Below are 18,639 nucleotides of genomic sequence, written 5' to 3'. Positions count from 1 at the left end.
CTGTACCCCGTGGGTTCTGGAGGGCAGAACCTGGGGGTCACCCACAGAGAGCATCTGGCGTGTGCCCAGTCCTTCCCAGACAGGGAAACAGGCCCAGGTGGTTTGTGAAGTGTTCACAAATGCAGGCTGGTGACGGCAGCTTGGCTCAGCGGCTGGAGGGGGCTGAGAGTGAGAAGGGGGTGGGAGGGACCAAGGGAAGGGCCTCTGTTTCAATACCCGGGTAGCAACCAAGGCTCTCTTCTGCCGTCACAGTCATTACCCGGACAGACCTCCTTAGCACATCCTGTTGCTGCATCCTCACAGCAGGCAGGCTATCTTCTCTGTACTTTGCGAGTGGAGATATCAAGGCTCATAGAATCAGAGTGACTTGCCCAGGCTCACACAACGAATAAGAAAAACTTGAACTTGAACCCAGTTCTCCTAATGTCTAGGCAACTCTTTCCCTTCATTTCTTCCGTTGATGGCTCTCTTCTCTCTAGTTCTTTACTCTGCAACTTACCCAGGCACCTGCCCTCCCCATCCCTGATTTTGCTACCCCGCCATAAGCACCTTGGAGCAGTGACTTCCTTGATGTGTTGACTATTTTGTGCCCAGAGCCTGTCACAAAACAGACACAAAGCTGGAAACCAGTGGGTGTTTGTTGGGTTGTTGAAGGAATTGTAATTGGACTACAGTTTTTTAAACTGGGATCAGTGGTCAGCTTGGTCAACGTGGAGATTTCTGTTATTGTGGAAAGACCTAATTGAATGATTTATTATGCAAATATAAAGGTGAACAAGGGAAAGTATTGTATTATAAATGCATTTTTATTTATTTTTCATTAACAAGACTGCTCCTCTTCTTGGTATGAAGAGCTCTGAGGAGGTATGTGTCAATTCCTCAGGTCTTTTCACAGGGACCCAGCCCCTGCTCCTGTGGTGAAATTTAGAAAAATGTGAGTGGACTGGAGTAGCTCTGAGTAGACTGGAGTAGCTCTGAGTAGAGTGGAGTAGCTCTGAGTGAAGTCCAATGGCAGGAGAAGGTCCAGAGGGCTCCACGAGGACTCATTTGCAGGGGAAGGGTGGTTTGTGATCTAAGCTCAACATCAGGGGTGAGGAGGACAGAGACACACAGGACTTCAATCAGCGTTTCAGTCAAGGATCACAAGCTATTTTAGGAAAAATGTCAACACCACACCAGTCCCTGCCCTCCAGCCTCACTGCGAAGCACAGTGTGGGTCTGCCCCAGGTTCATACCGGGGTCTGACCCAGCGGGGCATCGCCACCTCGGTGGGCAGGCATCCACCAGGATACACACAGTCAGTCTTCAGCAGGAACACCATGTGGCAGGGCCCAAAACGACAGTGCTAGGTGGGGTTTCTGCTCCCTCTCTGCGTTGTGGAGTTTGGAGGCAGGACTGGGCTGCGTTAGACAAAGTCCTCAGGGTTCTTGGGTCAGTTCGGGAGAGTGAAGGCCCCTGGACGGATGCTGAACTTCCTGCTAATGAAGAGTTGGGATGTGTGATTAGTTGGAAAAATAAGAGATGCCCTTATTTTTACCCCAAGTTGGTGAGATGCTCTTACAAGTTACAGGACCAGTCAGCGTTATCCACTCTGTCTCTGGCGACAGGAACACACCCAGTTCTTTTATATTTTTGAAATTGACCACAGCAGTTGCATACACATGCGTGCCAAGCTATAGTTCACAAAGCTCTTAGCCATTCAGGCTCTTCTCTGAGCCTCCTGCCAGCCTGTGAGGTAAGCAGGGCAGAGTGGTGGTCCTTAGGAGGCTCAGTCTCAGAGAGGGTCTGTGACTTGCCCATGGTCACCAACAAGTCGTGAGGCCCGGTCCCGCCCCTGTTGTAGGGTTCCCAAGCTGCCCCCCGGGGGGGGGAGGGGGCAGGTGCCAGGCCCCTACCTGGCCTGCTCACAGCAGCATCAGGACCACGATGGCCATGACCATGAGGACTCCGGCCAGGATGCAAAGGCCCAGGAAGACAATGTCACTGGTGTCCTGGGCCACCAGGGCCACAGGGCTCTCCAGCTCCTCCGCCTCGTCGCTGGGTGGTGCTTCCTGCAGGTGCTCGGCCGTGGCAGCGTAGGGCCCAAGCCAGTCGGAGCCGGACAGCAGGTGCACGGAAGCCTCCTTGCGCCGGGGCTCACAGAGGACCTCGTACTGGTGGATGTCCTGCCCACTGGCCGAGAAGTCGATGTACAGTGTGCTGACGACCACTGAGGTGTTGTTCCTTCTCTGTGTGGGTCACAGGGGTCACTCACACCTGAAGGGCCCAGAGCGAACCCTGTCCCCCTAGACATGTGGGGGCTCGGTACCAAGGGGCAGAACCAGGAGCCCAGGCTCTGTCCCAGCTTGGTCGCTGACTCCCTTCCCCGCCGTAGAAGTTCACTATGGGGGTGTCTGGAAGGACAGTATCAGGTTGGATGGGCCAATATTTGCTTTGGCTTCAAAGAGGCAGGTCTATGACAGATAGTGACAGTAATCACGGGGACATCGCCAGGTTCTAGGCTGTGTATCTTAAGGGCATTTAATTCTCACAGCCCTCTTTTATTAGTGCCATTAACATCCCCACTTTACAGGTGAGGAAACGGGCCCAGAGGTTAAACCCCTTGTCTGTGGTCGCACAGCACACAAGTGACAGGGAACATATTCTCACCCAGATCTGCCCAATCCTTAATCAGAACATGGAACCGCACCGTTTCATCTCCCTCCCTCGGCAATTTCCAGACGTGAGTACTGAGGCCTGGCAAAGGCAGTAGCGCCCGGAACTAGGTCCGGAAACCCAGGCTCCTGCCTCCCAGACGGGAACTCTGTCCCTGCTGTGATGCGGCCTTCCTTCGGGAATCTTTTCTCCCACTTACGTCTGCAGCGATTGTGTGTCCCTGCTGTGGAGCCCCTGGTCACCACGGTGGCACCACCTTAAGGTTGCGAAGAGGTTGGCACAGTGTTGCCCTCCCAACCCCCACGGATGAGGAAGGCAGGAATCAAGCTGCCCTGAGATGGTGAGGTGCTCAGGCGGGGACTGGGGGGGAGTATTTATTTATTTTAAAAAATATTTTTATTGATTTCAGAGAGGAAAGGAAAAGGAGAGTAGGAGAAACATCTATGATGAGAGAGGATTGCACGCCCCCCTCCACACACACCCCCCCCGCCACACACCACCCCCTACCCCACCCCCCGCCACCACCACAGAGAATCCAACCTCAACCTCCTGGTTCATAGGTCGATGCTCAGCCACTGAGCCACGCAGCGGGGCAGGGGACAGGATTTAGTTGGGCAGACTAGTGTGGTCTGCAGTGGAGCAGTTCTGGGGGGCGGGGCTGCAGTGATGCAGGGCTACACTCCCACCCACCCTAACTCTGCAGCAGCCATACACTCTTCAGGTTGCCCAACTGCCCCTGCCCAGGGGCGGCACCTTTGAGATGAGGCTTCTAAGAACCAAAGCTGCCTCAAACAGCGCGAGCAGCATGAGACGTTCCATCACCGGACACTTGAGAGAAGGGAGTTTTGTAGATCAGGTGGCCTTGAGGGTCTCTCCCAACTCTGGTTGCCAAAGGCCCTGAGTCCATGTCCCCAAGGAGCCTTGGCATTTGTGCCCTCGGCCTGTCAGCGGCCACACACTCTGAAGAGGATGTTGTCCTGGATTTTTGTAACAGAATCAGGACACGGAGCCAGAAAAAGGACCTGAGAGGGGAAGGGGACCCGCAAAGGGCCGCAGTGCCTCTCCATAAGGAAGGTGGAAAATCATACAATGGGGAGCGGGAAAGGTTTTGATGAGTGAGAGGCCGAGGACGGAAAGGCCGCACGAGATGTCACAGCTGTGAAATCAACGCTGCGATGTTTTCTGCGACGCACAGAAAGGCTGCCACGGCTCCTAGCCCTGTGAGCCACGCACCCCGAAAGCCGCTCAGTGCGGACACTGCTGCTCTTGTCTAAGCTCTAAACGCCTTACACTAAGAATCCGCGAGACTGAGGTTCCCTGCTACCAACTCCAGGACTCTGTGATTCCAAGGCTCTATGATTCTGAAGTCCCACGTTCTGGTGCTGGTTCCATGACTCAGAGACTCTGCTTGTGAGCTCCTCCTCCTCAATTACATAATTCCTCGTTTCTATAATCCCTTGTCTCCGTCATTTCATGGTTCTGTGGAACGTGTTCTGCCCCAAAGATAACCCTGGGGGATTTAGGTCATGGAGTAGGGGTATGGGCAGATTATCTTAGCAGCCAACACTACCCCCCTACGCCCCCCACTTTCCTTCTCTCAGATCAAAAGGCTGTGGCTGCTGGGAGGCAGGGGAAGCAGGAGTGGGCTTGAGGGGCAGGAGGGCAGGTAGCATACATTCGGCTAATGTTGGGGGTGGGGAGTACCGTTTGCTGGAAAGCACGTGATTTCTGCCAGGCCAAGGCTGGGGGGGTCACCCTGAGAGAGGCCACTGTTCCTTCTCCCCCTCCCCCCGCCTGACCTGTCCCTGAGAATGCAAACACCCAGGGTGCTTGGGGCACTGCTCAGGGACTCTGAGGCCCAAGCCTGGGTTTAAGGTTTCCAAAATACAAGGATCGTAGAAAAAATTCATTTGCAGGCCTCACTGCCTTTGGAGGGAGGTGGATCCTGTGACTTGAAGGGCCCTTTTGTTTTGTGGAGCTGGGGAGGATGGGCTCCGAGGGCTGGGGGAGGGACGGCAGGAGGCGGCAGGGCTCCCCCAGCTCTGCCTGTGGAGGGGCGAGGCCTGGGCGGCCCTGGACAGCAGGAAGGCCTCCAGGGATGCTCAGCCTTAGGGCCCGTGGGAGGAGCCTCCAATAGGGGCGTTTGGTTGGGGCGGGTGAGCCCCTTCTCTGTCTCCCTTATCTGAGCTCTTTGTTGTGTCTACACTGAGCAAGTTTGCTGAGGTAAAGCCAAGAGGGGCTGAATTTTGTACCCAGACTTGTGCAGCCACCGGAGCCAGGAAGAGAAGCTGCGTTCTCAGGAATGGCAGCTGCCTTTCAGCAGCGGGCAGAGCACCTCGGTCACGCCCGCCCTCCCCTCTCCAGCCCCTACCTGCGATTCTGTGCCGCAGGTGTCGAAGCGGGCCTGGATCCGGAAGGTGCCGCCGACGTCCTGGGCAGCACAGCGCCGGCTGCCCAGGTAGACCTGGGTCTGCCCCAGAGGGGCCAGCGCCTGCGTGGAGATCAGGATCTGGAAGTCCATGCGGGAGCAGCTCACATTCATGGGCACAACTGGGGACAGGAGGAAGGAGCTGGAGGCCTTAGGGGCAGGCACTCTGACTCCCACCCCCCAAACTCCCACCCACGGGTGGCGAATGGGAACACAGAGCCCACAGGGGGAAGTTCTATGCAGTCCTATGGGGAAGTTCTATATGCATCACTCCGTGTAGCTCCATCAGACACCATGCCTGCATCTGAGCGTCCTCTGAGCCTCACACAGAGCTTGGCAAGCACAGTGGGTGCTGAATGAATGAATGATTGATTGAATGAATGAATGCATATTCTTAATCATGATAAAAGCTACTGTTTGCTGATTACTTCGCCATGTGTCAGGCAATTCATTCATCGGTTAACAAATATTTATGGAGGACCTACTATGTGCAGGCACTATTCTAAGCACAACAGATGCAGAAATGGAGGGGAAAACCCAGCCAGACATCCCTGCCCCCGTGGAGCTTACACTGTGGCCCTGCAAGGGGACAATAAATATGTAAAATACACTCAGCATCTGAGTGGTCTGAGGGCAAACCAGGCAAAGAACAAAGACAGCGCAGAGTGTGGGGGCTGGAAACAGTGGTGAAGAAAGCACTCTCTCCCCCAACCCCCACGATGACCCAGGAGGGGAATGTGACTAAACCCCCTCTACAGCTCGGGGAGCGAAGCTCTGGGGGGTGAAGCTGTTTGCTGTGGTTTATTGGGATCTTAACCATCCAGCCTGCAGGATTCAGAGGCCCTGATGTCTTCATCCCCCCTGGGGGCCCCTGCTCCTCCCGGCCAGGACGGTACGGTTCAAGTGCTGGGTCTGTAAAAGCACACGTGTGTGTGTGTGTGTGTGTGTGTGTGTCTCTGTGTGTGAGTGTGTGTCTGTGTGTGTCTGTCTGTGTGTGTCTGTCTGTGTGTGTCTGTGTGTGTGTATGTGTGTGTGTGTGTTTGCATGGGGCAGTGCCTGCTGGGGCGAGTGTAGGAGAAAGCAAGGGGGTGACTGGTGGGAGGAGAGGGAAGGTGCTGGCAGGAGCGGCCTGGAACTCTCAACGCCTCCCCGGGAAATGCCTCAGACATATTTCAGCCTCTGGTGTCTGGGCAGCCGGGATTTATGGGCCCGCCGTCTCCCACGATGATCTCGGTGGCGCTGAACTGTGTGTCACCTCTGATTGATGCTGGGCTGTCCTCTAGCCCGGAGGCCGCTGGCAGCCTGGGCCACATCTGGCGCCTTGCCCAGCACGAGTGCCCCGGTCTGACCCTGGGCTCCCACCAGACCCAGGAGGGAGGTGGGGTGGGGTGGGGTGGGAGTGGGGGCTCCTGCCCCTGAACAGGAGCCAGGATTACAGCTGCCCCACCCTCAGTCTCTAAGGCACCGAAGCAGAAGGGGCTTGTCCGAGATCTCACAGACCTGGGAGAGGACCCAGGCCGGAACCAAGACTATGGGAGCCGAAAGGGACTTTAAAGGTCCTTCAGCCAATGTCCTCATTTTACAGGTGGAAAAACTGAGACCCCCACCCCCGGCACCCCCAGAGAGAAGGCGACGTGCCAGCTAGCTATGGCAGAGCCCGTGGTACCTGGCTCTCCAGAGTACAATCTGAGAAGGGGATCCCTCTAACCCGGGACAGTTCCCTTCTCCCAGTTCAGGGATGGAGCTGACGGAGGCCCAGCCAAGGTGGGTCTGCCCAGCCCACCTCTCTGCCACTAGGGGCTGCAGCTCTGCTGTTTCCTTCCGCCAACTCCTCTTGCCTCTGAGGTAAGGGGAGAGGAAAGATCTTTCTAATGACGAGCAGGCCTGAGGCACGTGACAGAAAGAAATCCACCTTCAGCAAGGACGTCCTCAGAGCCAGGCTCTCTGACCTGTGTCACCGCATTGCATCTTAATGGCTGCCTGTCTGGGGCGTCCGTCAGTCCCTTTTACAGATGAGCCCAGATGCGGATGGATGGTCAGTAAGTGGCAGATTTGGTTGTTGGCCCCGGTCTGTCCGAGCCCAGCTGTGGGCCCCCTCCCTGGGGCCGGCTCAGCCACACAGGGGGCAGGGAGCGAGTTCTAGTCCTGGCTGTGCCACTCTCTGCCCCTGCGGCCGCAGTGAAGGCCTGCCCTCTCTCCGCACCTTTGTTTCCACCCCTGCACAGCAAAGAGCTTCCGCCGGGTCAGGCAGAGGGCAAAGCGGGTCCAGGACACGGGCGTTTCTGGACCCGTGGCCCAGGGAATCCTGCCGAGAGGAGGGGAGGAGTGGTGAGCATGGTCAGCTGGCAAATCTAACTGGCACTTTGGAAGCTGGAAAAGCTGAGAGGCAACTTTCCCGGCCTCCTCTGCCGTGAGGCCTGGCCACCTGACCAAGTCAAACCAATGAGACCAAGAAGAAATCTTTTGACGGCTTCTGAAAATGATGTTGCTTTCCTGATAAAAGGACATTTGTGGCTGGCACCTCTCCTACCTCGTCCAGCCTTGAACATGGGTGTGATGCCTGGAGCTGTGGCAGCCATTTTGCAGTAATGAGGCCAAGAAAATCCAGAGAAGCTGGGACAGGTTGAGTCTCTGAACCAACACAGGAGCTGCCTGACTCCAGACTTCTTGTTATGTGATGAAAACAAAAGCCGTTTGTTCAAACCACCGTCAGTCAGGGTTTCTGACTCGAGCCAGGCTTGTCGGCTTCTATGTGGTTACACCAATTGCTTACCATAAATAATATTACCATATTTTATATTACCTCTGGATAGAGGATCAAGATCAAGAGAGGCCAGAGGCCCATGGAGGGAAGAGCCAGATGAGAAGGGATGAGGGACTGCAGAGTTGGAAGCTGCAATCAGCACGGGCCACACTGGTGCAGGCTCAAAGGTCCCAGAGGAGGCGCTGGTGGGGGGGGGGGGGCCGGGAAGAGGATAGGGAAGCCAGTTCGTGGGATGGAGGAAGGAGGCTGCAAAGACCGGGGACCCCAGCCTCTCCGTCCCCTCCAGCACACCCGCCCCCGCGCCCCCGCTGACCTCCAATGTAGGCCACAGAGAAGCCCCTGCGGGAGGTGCTGCGGTCTGCGTGGAGCAGGAGCAGGAGCTGGTTGCGGCTCGAGGTGACCGGCGGCGGCAGGTGGCGGCCACACCAGCTCCCCAGCAGGGGTGCCTCCTCGCTGGCCCCATCGAAGGCTGCCAGGTGGTCGAAGTCACAGGTCTTGGTCAGGCTGTTGGGCCCTTCCAATTCCAGGTCCAGGAAGAACACCTTGACCCGGTAGCCAGGAGGCAGGCGGATGGTCCAGTGGCACCGGACGTTGTTGGGGTAGGAGCTGGGGTACTGTGGGCTGGAGAAGTTGCCCCGCACGGCCGTGTACACCTCCTGGCATTCCCCTGGGGAGGAGGGGGGGAAGGAGCAATGGTGAGAAGGATGGGGACTGTCGCTTTCTACAGCTACAGTTTGAGCCACAGTCACTATAGTGGTCACAGCACCACCCTGGTAGATTGTGGGCACCATGGCCAGAAAACCAGGCAATGGATCCCAAAGCCTGCGTTAGCCAGAAGCTAGGTGAAAGCCAGGACTCTCATTCCTGTCGGCGCTCCCCTTCATGCGTGTTGGCTCTGTTAGGAATTCAAGAACAGGCCCTAATACCTGTCCTCAGAGTGGAGTCCAAACTGGGGCATGACAATGGTGTTCATGACCGGCCCTTGCCCCTTTTCTCACTGCCCCTCACCCACCCTACCTTCCAGCTAGGACTGCAAGCACAGTGAACCCTCTCTGTCCTCCAAGCCTTTGCACATGTAGATCCCTGTGCTTGGAACACCCTTCCCTTCCTTCCGCCTCTGGCTAACTCCTTCGGAGCACTGCCTAATCCTCTCCTCTTCCCGGCTGCCATCCATGATTCTTACTGTCACGGTCTGTTTCCTTTTCCATCTCCTCCTCTGGATGGTGCACGCCCAAGGGTTCATTCATTCACTTTACTAACAATTAATTGAATACCTACCACATGGCAGGTGCAAAGATAAGCCCATAGGAACTCCCAGTCAGGCAGGGGAGACCAACAGGCAAACCACACACAGAAGTGGTGTGTTAGAGCCTTGCTAACACTTCTGTAAGGAACTGAAGGAGGGGATTGATTCTGGGTGAATCAGGAAGGCTTCACAGAGGAGGTGGCATGTTGATGCCTTGGCATCGGCCAGGCAGGAAAGGATGTGCGAGAGCATTCCGGGCAGCGAGAGGGCAGAAAGCTCGAAGCCCAGAGGCAGGGAAGTGTGCCCTCTCCCCCCACACGCATGGTGGGGAGGCAGGAGCCCAGCACGCACAGGCCCTCCTACCTGAGAAGTAGTAGGCCTTGAAGCCCCGGCCTCCGATGTTAAAGTCGGACTTGAAGACCACCTGCAGCTCATGGCCCCGCGACACCAGGGTGGGGGGCCTGGCGCGGCCACAGTAGTGGTGCCCGCGGGCGGGGCCCGGCGCCCCCAGCACAGCCACGTAGTCATAGGTGCAGTCCGCACTGCCCTCCACCTGGAAGTCCACGAACACCAGCTTGACGGTGGCGGGGCCGGTGGCCCGGATCACCCAGCGGCACTCCGCGTTGTTGGGGTAGTTGTTGGGGTACTCGGGGCTGGTGAGGACCCCCGACAGGCCCGTCAGGACGCCACCACACACATCTGTAAGCGAGCCCGGTTGAACCAATCTTTCTCCTTCCCCGTGGATCCCCTCCCAAGGGAACCCCCACCCCCAACATGCCACTCCCACAGGCCTGGGCAACTGGTCGCCATCCACCGAGCGCTTGCCAAGTGGCAGGCACAGGCCGGGGCTTAGCGCCCGCACCACCTTTATAAACGGTACCATCACCCTGTGGGGGATGTGCGGGGGTTCGGGTTAGTTTCCCACCTTACGGTCGAGAAGACGGAGCCCCAGGAAGTTTGGGTTCACCTGGGCTCTGAGACAGGGTTTGAGCAGTGAGTTTACGTGGGAGACACGGGGTCCCTGTGTGGGGAGTGAGGGAGTGAGGGACACTAAAGGGAAGGGGAGGGGAGGCGGCCACTGATGGGCCTCTCCAAGCCAGCTGCGGAGCCCTGTGGGGAACTCTGGGGAGCCGTGCAAAGCACACACCTCAGAGTGGTGTCCCTAAGAGTAGGGAAGTGGGGTGTTCACACTCCGACTCCCAGGAGTCCAGGCCGAGGGCTGCCGGGGTAGAGGTGACCAGCGGAGCTTCACAGAAAGCCCTCAAGCAAAGAGAAGAGGAGGTTGGCAGGAGTCGTTCTGGCAAGGCCCAAGGGACATGGGCAGGGTCCTGGCAGCAGGTCACCAGTCTGGTAACGTGGAAAACGGGTTGACTAACTGCAGAGCCTGTGCACGTGACCTTATGATGTTCACTGTCCCCTCCTGCCAGGCCAGTAGGGTACAGAGGCTGAGATGCCTGAGTTCAGAAATGTTATTAAACCTCCCTAGCAGGTGAGGAAACTGAGGCGTAGAGAGAGGATCTGATGAAGCAGAGATAGGCTTGAAGTCTGAAGACAGGTGTCCTCCCAACTCTGCCTCAGATTAGCTGTGTGACCCTGGGCAAGTCATTCAGCCTCTCTGAGCCTCATGGGAATATTGGAAATCATAAGACCTGCCCAGCCTGATCTACTGGCCTCAGAGTCATACCCAGCCTGAGAAGATGTACTGTGACCAATACAACCAGGAGATGGTTGATGATGAATGCTGGGACTAGCTGGGGGGCCCCAGCTGGGAGGGGCACCCTCGGATGTATTTCCTGGGACTCCAGAATCTCGCCCCAGGGCTGTGTGGCCCGAGTACTGTGCTGGGCAGCTAAGGACTTCACTTCGGAGCTGTGTGACCTTGGGAAGGCACCGTCTCTCTCTGGTCTCAGATGTATTGTTTGTGAAATGAGAGGACAGGTTTGACAATCTGTGAGATCCCTTCCAAGGCTAACACCCTAGTAGACTCTTTGAACTTGTGCTCCGGGGCGCCCCAGTGGCTGTCTGGAGCAGCCACCGACAGGCAGCTGGTGCGAATTTCATCCTTATGCTGTATTCAAATCATGTTTTAATGCTGTGAAAGGCTGAGTCCACAGTTACGTCTTACATGTAAAAGTTTAACTCATTGGAGGCCACAAATACTGACTTACGCCTTCGATGATTGGCTTAAAATAAGCAAATGTTAAAAATATGAGCTTACAAAATAAATGCACACCCTAAAATGCCGCCTTTATCTCTCATATATCAGGGATTAACATAAGATTCCACTTGATAAAAGGATACTGCTGTTTTAAAAAAGGTTGGAACACACTGCCCATGGTATTATGACTTGGATAGCTAAACATTCTAAAAATCTAAGGGTCTAAGGTTCCAAAACTGCTATTAAATCAGTCTGTGATTCTTGTGTTTTAGCAGCTACAATTCTCTGCCTCTAAAGCCAGAGAGAGCTGGGGGGCACCTGAGCCCCCCAACCCCACTGCTGTCGGCAGACTGTGTGCCAGGAGCCTCGGGTGGAGGCGTGGCTTTGGCCTTGGGCGGAGGCAGGGGGTGAGTCTGTGCAGAGGAGCCTGGGGCAGGGCGATGAGTCCGGGAGGGAGGCCAGGAGAGCCAGGCCTCTGCGCCCTCAGGGACTGCGGGGCGGAAGGAGCGGGGGACCCCAGACCGAAGAGGCGAGTTGGGAAAGTCTCTGGGCCCCTCCTGGAGGACCGCGGGGTGGGTGGGGCATGTGCATGTGAAGTAAGGGGGTGCCACAGAGGGGCCACCGCAGTGACAGCATGGCGCCCTCCTGTGCCCGGATGCCAGGGCAGGGATAAGAAGGACAAGAACCAAAGAGCACGCGAGGCCTGGTTCCCGAGCACAGTGCGGCCTCCAGGCTCCCAGGAACAACGGAGGGCCCGGCGATGGCCGCCATGAAGATGGGAGCCCGCAATCCCGAGACTGCAAGCAGAGGCTGCCTTTGCCCCTGAGCTACGAGAGCAGGGTCATCCGGGTTCCGGAGCAGCCTACCCCCCAAGATGCTGCGCCCCTGCAAGTCTCCCCCCACCTCCACCCCAGGCCTCCCTCTGCACTGCGAGGCCCCCTTGCCTTTCTGGTAGCCTGCGGAGAAGCCGCGGCTGGCCACGTGCTTGTCGGAGTGGAAGATGACAGACATGATATGCCAGGAGGAGGTGAAGGGTGGCGGGGGCACCTGGCCGCAGAACCTCCCCAGCAGGTTGCCCTGGTCCCCCGCAGCCCCATTGTAGATCTCCAGGAAGTCGAAGCCGCAGGCGTCGTGGTATTCCAGGTCAAAGGCGTGGAAGGTGAGAAGGACCGAGGAGCCCTCGGCCACCACGATCAGCCAGCTGCACTCGGTGTTGTAGGGGTAGAGTCCGGGGAAGTTGGGGCTGGAGAAGTTTCCAGAAGGTGCTGAGAGCACTCCCCCACATTTGACACCTGGGGCAAGAGGGAGAATGGCTCAGAGTCAGCACCGGGGTCTCGGGTGGTGGGCCCAGCTGCAAAGCTGCGTTATGGGGTGGGAATTTTCATGCGCCGGGCCTCTAGTTATGTACATATTTGCTTATAGTTTTAAAAAGAAAACAATGGAAGGAAATGAATTATTCTCTGTCAGGGGAAGGAGGAAACGGGCATGACTGCTGGAACCCTTTACTTGCAAGTTGTTCTATCATTTTGACTATATAATTATAAATAATGTTCATATAATTTTTAAATTACAAAAAGTATTTAAGTAACCCTTAAATATCCCAAACTGAAAAACTTAACTATATATCTAGTTGAAGGCATATTCACGTGGAGAAAAATGACTTCCACATGACTTTGAAAGACTGTTTTGACTGTGCATTCCTGGTGGAATAGATCCAAGAACAAAACCACAAAGAAATCATAAAGTATACTCAGCAGACTGACTATTAATGATAATAGTAAACACTGTCACTGTATTTATATATTGAAATAGAGCAAGTAGGCTGATGTCAATAGCAACGAAGGTTTCAGTGTAACAGAAGAGTGATACAAATACAAAGATTAAGGAAAACCCTGTGATCCTTAATTTGAATTGAAAACATAAGTATGAGTTTAAGATTTTTAAATTTCTTTTTAGATTTTTTTATTTCTAAAAAAAATCATTTTCGAGTTCTGTTCACTAAAAAGGCCTAAAAGAAACAATGTTACAGTAATATTTTGCACCCTCTGCCGTAGATTATGTCCAACTAGAATGAACCAGGGCTCCTTCGAGAACCAGTGGGTCCAGGATAGGAAATATACAAAATGCACTCGGGACATCTTGTCACACCAGAAAGCAAAGAAGCTTCCAGAGGCTGCTGGGAATGTGTCAAAGGCGCCCACCTGCAGGGCTCCACTGGCCGAACAGGGTACAATTTGAGCATCACAAGAGAAGAAAGATTGCAGTGGATTGAAACACATCAAATACATAAACATTCATGAATTCATAATACAACTCTAAAGAAACAAAAAAGAAGCTCACTGATTTCCTTTAGTGGTTGCTGGGCCATAAACTCATTTTTTTTGGAAAATTAATATTTAGAGAAAGAATAAAGCATCTACTTTGCCCTTCCTGTTGTGGGCTGTAGTTTGGGATAACCAAATAGCCGATGAAGGGACACTGCTTTTTATAGTTGACTGCAGAAAGAATAACCATGTTAGGAAAATATAATTTTGTAAACCTTAATGAAATAATCATCTTCGGTGTCTGTTCTAATCCCTGAGTAAAAAGGTAAATGAGGTTGGGTAAATAGGTATTCCCTGTAAAATTCTTTCAACTTTGCTATATATTTGAAAATTTTTATCATTAAAAAAAATGCCCAAAAAAGTCACTTTTAAAGGCAATAAGATGAAAAGGCAACCTATGGAATCAGTGAAAATATTTGCAAATCATACATGTGATAAGGGTTGAATATCCAAAATATATAAAGAATGCATACAACCCAATAGCAAAAACAAATGAAACGAAACACATCATCGGATTTTAAAAATAGGCAGAGAAACTGAACAGACATTTTCCAAAGAAGACATACAAAGGGCCAACAGGTACATGGAAAGGTGCTCCACACCACAAACCTTCAGGGAGGTGCAAATCAAAACCACAACGAGATATCACCTCACACCCATAAAAAATGGACATAATCAAAGGACAAGAGATAGCAAGGGACGGCAAGGGTGTGGCGAGAAGGGAACCCTGTGCACTGTGGCTGGGAATGTAAAATGGCGCAGCCATCACGGGAACATATGGAGGTTCCTCAAAAAGTTAACATTCATGCCGAAACCGGTTTGGCTCAGTGGATAGAGCGTCGGCCTGCGGACTGAGGGGTCCCGGGTTCGATTCCGGTCAAGGGCATGTACCTGGGTTGCGGGCATATCCCCAGTGGGGGATGTGCAGGAGGCAGCTGATCGATGTTTCTCTCTCATCGATGTTTCTAACTTTCTATCTCTCTCCCTTCCTCTCTGTAAAAAATCAATAAAATATATTAAAAAAAAAAAGTTAACATTCGAACGACCATATGATCCAGCAATCCCACTTCTGGGTATATGTCCAAAGGAAATAAAAACAGGATATTGAAGAGTTATCTGCACTCCTATATTCACAGCAGCATTTATAATAACCAAGATATGGAAACACCGTAAGTGCCCATCAATAGATGAATGGATAAAGAAGATGTAATATATAAATATGTATACACAGAATAGAATTAAAAGAAGGCCATTTTAGCCTGGCCCGTGTGGCTCAATGGTTGAGCGTTGACCTGTGAACCAAGAGGTCACAGTTTGATACCGGGTCAGGGCACATGCCCAGTGTGGGGCATGCAGGAGGCAGCTGATCAATGATTCTCTCTCATCGTTAATGTTTCTATCTTTCTCTCCTCTCTTCCTCTCTGAAATCAATATTTTAAAAAAATAAAAAGAAGGCCATTCTTTCATTTGCGACATGGATGGACCTTGAAGACAGTCTACTAAATTAAATAAGACAGAGAAAGACAAATACTGCATATCACTTACATGTGGAATCTAAAAAAAAAAAAGTCAGCCCTAGCCGGTTTGGCTCAGTGGATAGAGCGTCAACCTGCAGACTGAAGGGTCCCAGGTTCGATTCCGGCCAAGGGCACATGCCCAGGTTGCAGGCTTGATCCCCAATAGGGGGCGTGCAGGAGGCAGCCAAAAAATGATTCTCTCTCATCATTGATGTTTCTGTCTCTTTCTCTCTTTCCCTTCCTCTCTGAAATCAATAAAAATATATTTAAAAAATAATAATTTTTTTTAAAAAAGTCAATCCCGGGGGAAAGATCAGCATGTATATCTTTCTCTGTTAAGATATATTCTGAAATACTTATGGTGAAATAATATATCTGAGATTGGCCTTAAATTTGTCCAGATCCCCCCCCCCCCCAAAAAAAATGGAGGTGGGTAGGATAGAAGAAACAAGACAGGCAGAATGTTGGTAATTGTTGAAGATGGTTGTTGGAGACATGGAGATGCATTATGTTATTTTCTCTACTTTGTGTATGTTTGAAAGTTTTTGTAATTAAAGGTAAAAAAATAACCAACACATTCTTGGTCACCTTCTCAGTGAGGCTTTCCCCAACAATGTAACCCTCCCATCCCTATATTCTTTCTCTGCCTTTTCTGCTACATTTTTCTCCATAGCACTCACCACCATCCAATGCACACTGCATATTTGACTTGTTTGGTTCATGGCTAGTCTCTCTCCACAAAAAGGTAAGCTCTCTGAGAGCAGGAATTTTTTGTGTTTTGTCCTCTGCTGTATCCCAAGCACCTAGAATAGTACCTGGCATAAAGCAGGCGCTCAGTACATAGTTGCTGAAAGAATGAGTGAATGATCTTATAGCATCCTCACAATAGCCCCATAAAATAGCCAAAGCAGGTGTTATTGACTCCATTTTACAGATGGAAAAACTGAGGCCCAGAAAGGGCAGTTACTCGCTGTAGTTGTCATCTATTGTTTTGGTCTGCCCTAAGTCCATTTCTCCATCTCTTGCAGTAACCCTCCTCCTCTTTTAGACACTGGCTCCCCTGCCTCCATGTGGTAACACCCCTGCCATAGGGGTTGACACATGAGCCAGCTGGGCAATCCTGGGGCTCCCACCACCACCCAGTGACTGGCTGCAAGGTACCTGTGGTCTAGGTCAGGCCAGAGTCCTGCTGCAAAACAGCTGGAGGAGAACCCTGTCCTCCCTGGCCCCTGGGCTGGCAGTGAGAGCCCTGGGCGGGACCATGCTCAGGGCCCATGAGAAAGTTTGTCAGCAGATGGCAAGAACCATGTGAAAAGTGGAAATGACCTTGAAGCCAAGATGTCCTGGCTGAAGGCATCCCTGAGTCCAGCTAAGTTACACCCCTGCCTCCCTCATTACAGAGCCAATACATTCCTCTTTTTGCTTCCACTCATTCAGGTTGGGTTTGTCACTCGCAATCAAAAGCTTCGTGAATAATACCATTAAGCCCAGCCAGTGTGGCTCAGTTGGTTGAGCATCGGTCCCATGCACCAAGAGGTCACCAGTTTGATTCCCAGTCAGGGCACATGCCCGGGTTGCGGGCTCGATCCCTGGTAGGGGGTGTGCAAGAGGCAGCCGATCAGTGTAAGATGTTTCTCTTTCCCTCTCCCTTCCTCTCTCTCTCAAATCAATAAGACCTTTTTTTTTTTTTTTTTTTTTTTTTTAATAAAAAGGAATACCCTTAAGCAAAGTTCCTGTAAGAGAAGACACATGCACGGAGCATGTGCCCTGTCCCAGGACTGTGCTGATTCAGAATGGGCCCCTCCCTGGGAGCTCACGGTGGGGAGGTGGGGGATGGGAGGGGGAAAGCCAGGCAAATGTGACAAAGTCCTGCAGGGTGATCGTGTCTGGCCACACAGGGCCCTGGGGTCCAGGGGCAGGGAGGCCAGCCTTGCTGGGGCCAGCACTATCAGAGGAGGGACAAGATTCACAGAGGAGGTGGTATTTGAATTTGACTAGGGAAAACGAGAAGGTATGTTTGTCGGGAAGACTTGGAGAGAGGGAATGGCATGAGCAAAGGCTCAGACCCACCGTCACTTCTGAGCCTCTGTCGTGCATCTGTGAAATGGGGAGAGCAACACCTCCCTTGCTGGGTAGATGCGAGCTGTGATGGCATAAAGCCATGCAGGGCTGCAAGATGTACACCAGCTCACATCACCGGCTCCCTGTCTGGCCGCAGGGTCAGGCCAGGGCGGGAACGGTGTCTGCTTCCTGCCTTTATGCCGGTGGGGGGACAGAGGGAGTCTGTCCAGTAGCTGTCCTTGTCCTTCCCCAGCCAGCCCACAGGACAGGAAAAGCCGTGACAGAGTCGAAGCAGGACTTCTATGGGCCAGGAGGCCTGGCACCACCACGAGTGAAGGCTTTGTCTTCCAGGACTCAGCCAGGCACCCTGACCCACAAGGTCACCCAAGGCCACCAAAGCCTGGGTACTGGAAAATGGGGACCACTAGCTCCTCCCACGACCCAGGCATGAAGTGAGACACCTGGTGCCCAGCCCATCTGTGCCACCAACTGGGTGACTGGAAAGTTATGCTTCCTTCCTGAGTCCCCTCACCCCACCCCACCCCACCCCACCCTCGAAAGCCTGAGGAAAATGAGGCTCCAATGGTGATTTGCTGAGCCCCAACTGCATGCATACCCCTCGATGGTGAAACGATATCACCTTCACCCCCCAGACACCCACACAGCACTGGAAGGGCTACGGCAGTGCAAAGTGGCCTGGGACCGGCGTGCTGGCAGAGGGCCTGGAGCTGGAAGGAGGGAGCATCTGAGGATGATGCAGGGACCTGGAAGGGGTCCTGAGGAGGTGGTGTTGGACCTTCGTCTGATGGATGAGCCAGATGTTCTAAGGGGCCCTCCAGGCGGAGGAGCCGAGGGTGAGAGCCATGAGGGCGAAGCATCTCTGGAAGGGGGTGTGACCCCGGGACGCAGGCACTGAGGCTGGAAATTACATGGAAACCGGGGCCAGGCTGCAGGGAGCCGAACGCCCGCCGTAAGGAACTTTGATTTCACTTGGTCGGCAGGGGAAGAACAGGCTCTCAGGGGCGAATGAAGACTCCTTCCAGCAACAAGCCTGCACTCGTTCTCCGAGCCATTCCCTTTGCCCTGGCAGCCATGCAGCCGTGGACAGCTTACTTAACCTCTCACCCTCAGGTTTTTCATCTGTAAAATGGGGGACCAAAACCCACCTTGAAGTCTGTTGTGAAGTTTAAATGCAATCATAAACGTAAAGCATCCAGCACATAGCAGGCACTCAGTCAATTCTGTCTTCCCCCATCTCAGAAGCTGATACATCCCCAACTCAGCCACCTTCCCAAAGGGTCCTCCTGCTTTCTGGTCCCCCTCCCAGAAACCTCCCGGGACCCCCGCTGCTGCCTGCCCACTCCTCTCCCCTCCTCCCCATTCCTGCCTGTCGCCAGGAGCTCCTACCTTTCATGGCTCGGGCCCTGGGGCCTGGGCCCAGCAGAGCCACTGCCAGCAGCAGACAGGACCCCAGCTCTGCCAGCAT

General features: G+C 53.5%; 1 protein-coding gene across 1 annotated transcript; it reads right to left on the bottom strand.

Moving 5' to 3' along the window:
- Window positions 1-1,904: 1,904 nt before the first annotated feature.
- On the bottom strand, window positions 1,905-18,639 carry CDCP2 (CUB domain containing protein 2; the record flags this gene model as incomplete). The annotated part of the gene is made up of 6 exons (XM_081088203.1): window positions 1,905-2,228; window positions 5,027-5,205; window positions 8,161-8,514; window positions 9,457-9,792; window positions 12,196-12,543; window positions 18,561-18,639. 6 exons carry the CDS (start codon window positions 18,637-18,639, stop codon window positions 1,905-1,907), a joined length of 1,620 nt encoding a protein of 539 aa, XP_080944329.1.

Source organism: Myotis nattereri, assembly GCF_964212035.1.
Source record: "Myotis nattereri genome assembly, chromosome: 3".
NCBI classification, from domain to species: Eukaryota; Metazoa; Chordata; class Mammalia; order Chiroptera; family Vespertilionidae; genus Myotis; species Myotis nattereri.
The sequence above is the reverse complement of the archived record's forward strand: the minus strand, read 5'-3'. Positions and strand labels throughout refer to the sequence as shown.